This window comes from Penaeus monodon, chromosome 19, assembly GCF_015228065.2.
Source record: "Penaeus monodon isolate SGIC_2016 chromosome 19, NSTDA_Pmon_1, whole genome shotgun sequence".
Taxonomy (NCBI): Eukaryota; Metazoa; Arthropoda; class Malacostraca; order Decapoda; family Penaeidae; genus Penaeus; species Penaeus monodon.
The window spans coordinates 48,758,797-48,760,675 of NC_051404.1; the positions used below are offsets into that span (position 1 = coordinate 48,758,797).

Here is a 1,879-nt window from a genome sequence, read left to right on the forward strand (position 1 = left end):
TCACTATAAAACAGATAGATATTTTAAACGTAATGTCTAAAAATTATGACAGCATTCATAATCACCTAATCCTTTGATATAAACAGATAGATTTTTTAAACGTACATGCAAAGTTCCATTGCAAGACACTTGGCTGTAAAACGTAATTACTCAAAACCTAAGGTTGCAACTTCATTTTATCCATTTTATCTATCATGTCTTCAGGGGTATTCGCTGCGGTTCCTTGTTCCCCCACTATTGTTTTTCCTTCTACTTGGATACCTTGCTCCAGATGAGGATTCACCTGTAGGTTTTGGCGTTTCATGGTAATTGCTGTCGTGTATGCAGGACTAATAGGTGGCTGGGTTGGTGGTCGATACTCATAAGACTGCCCATCAATCTGTAGAGAAAATTGTAAATAGCAAGTATTCCGTTATCCAAGCATTATTGAAGTAGAGCATTGTGTAAAAAGTATAAAGCTGTTCTCCATTCAAAAGAGAGTGAAGCAATGATAAAGGTCTTTTAATATGATATGCCACTATTTCTACATGATGACCGCAAAATGTTTTTTTATGATAACACCAAATCAGATCTACTTTGAAATGATTATTCAAGATATACTGAACCTACTTGCAAAGGATAAGTCATATCAGAGTCATATGCAGAAAGGTCACCACAAGCAAGGAAGGGAACTATGACACGGTTTATCCCCTTCAGGTCCTGCCACGATCCTTGGTAACTAAGGTCAAGCAGAGGGTTCACCATAGTGGGAGTGTAACCATCTGGCGGACTGTAGTCCTGGCATACAACAAAGGATTCTGTAAAATATGATAAATTAATAGGAAAGACAACAAAAATGATGAATGAACCACTGCTTAAAATATATACAAAGTTACAGATATTTTACAGTATAAGTTGGAATAATAAAAATCCATTATTCAGAATCAATATTTTCCCAATGAATATTTTACCACTGTAGTTCCAAATGCATTTTCAAACTTTCTAATGAAATGCGTTAGACTTGTATTAATGTTTTTCTTACCAATACTTGAGTTCCTTGAGGATCTGGGTTTGGCTACAGTAACTTTCCTGAAGAAAATCTTGAGCTGAGCGTAAAGCAAGGTGACGTCCTTCCCTCTGAAAATCTTTGCTACAAAAGTTCCTCCCGGAGCCAATATGTGAGTTGTGATATTTAGTGCAGCCAAGAGTAGCTGTGCCTGTACATATTCATCAAGGTCGTGTAGTCCAGTAACTAGAAGATCAAACATTTTTGTTATGCATTATACAAATCGAGGATAATACTCAATATTCACCTGCTTTTCACTTTTTCATACAGATTCTGATGAAACTGTCAGTATATACATTTCTTATATGAAATATCTGTTCAAAATTCAGACATGACAGTTCTTCCCTCAATTTCTGTAGAGTTTACATTACAATTATGCACTCAGTCAAAAGCCTACCATCTGGAGCACCATCGCAAACGACAAGCTGTGCTGTGTCACCCTGAAAGTGGCTAATGATTGCCTCTGAAGTGCTGGTCTTAGTGATATCTCCTTGAATCTGAACAACGCCTGGCAAGGGAGCCATTGCCTGAAGATCAACAGCCACAATCTTGACTACAGAAGGGTCTGGTGCTGCCCCTCTGGAAATTGATACTAGGTAATGAATAGTCTTGGATGCTTATGATCAAATAAAAACTTTATCAGTATAAACGATAATGAGGCAGGAATACCTGAGTGTGCGTGACAAAACTTGACTCCAACTGCCAGGAGCTGCACACAGGTCCACAACACGGGTAACTCCTGTAAAAGAGCAAATTAGGTAGATTTTACAAATCTTGTACTGTTCATGGCTAAAACTAAGAATTATGGCAAAAAAGTAATAGGAAGAGGGAAAT

The 1,879-nt window shown here is 37.5% G+C and overlaps 1 protein-coding gene across 1 annotated transcript in view; it reads right to left on the reverse strand.

The window, feature by feature from the left end:
* Positions 1 to 23: 23 nt before the first annotated feature.
* LOC119585293 (putative tRNA (cytidine(32)/guanosine(34)-2'-O)-methyltransferase) overlaps positions 24 to 1,879 on the reverse strand; it is a 6,800-nt gene continuing 4,944 nt past the window's right edge. Inside the window, exons 2-6 of the mRNA XM_037933966.1 lie at positions 1,715 to 1,784; positions 1,443 to 1,624; positions 1,022 to 1,231; positions 610 to 797; positions 24 to 379 (exon numbers count right to left, since the gene is read on the reverse strand). Of these exons, the coding sequence (XP_037789894.1) occupies positions 158 to 379; positions 610 to 797; positions 1,022 to 1,231; positions 1,443 to 1,624; positions 1,715 to 1,784 (872 nt within the window). The 3' untranslated portion in view covers positions 24 to 157. The remainder of the gene's footprint in view (positions 380 to 609; positions 798 to 1,021; positions 1,232 to 1,442; positions 1,625 to 1,714; positions 1,785 to 1,879) is intronic.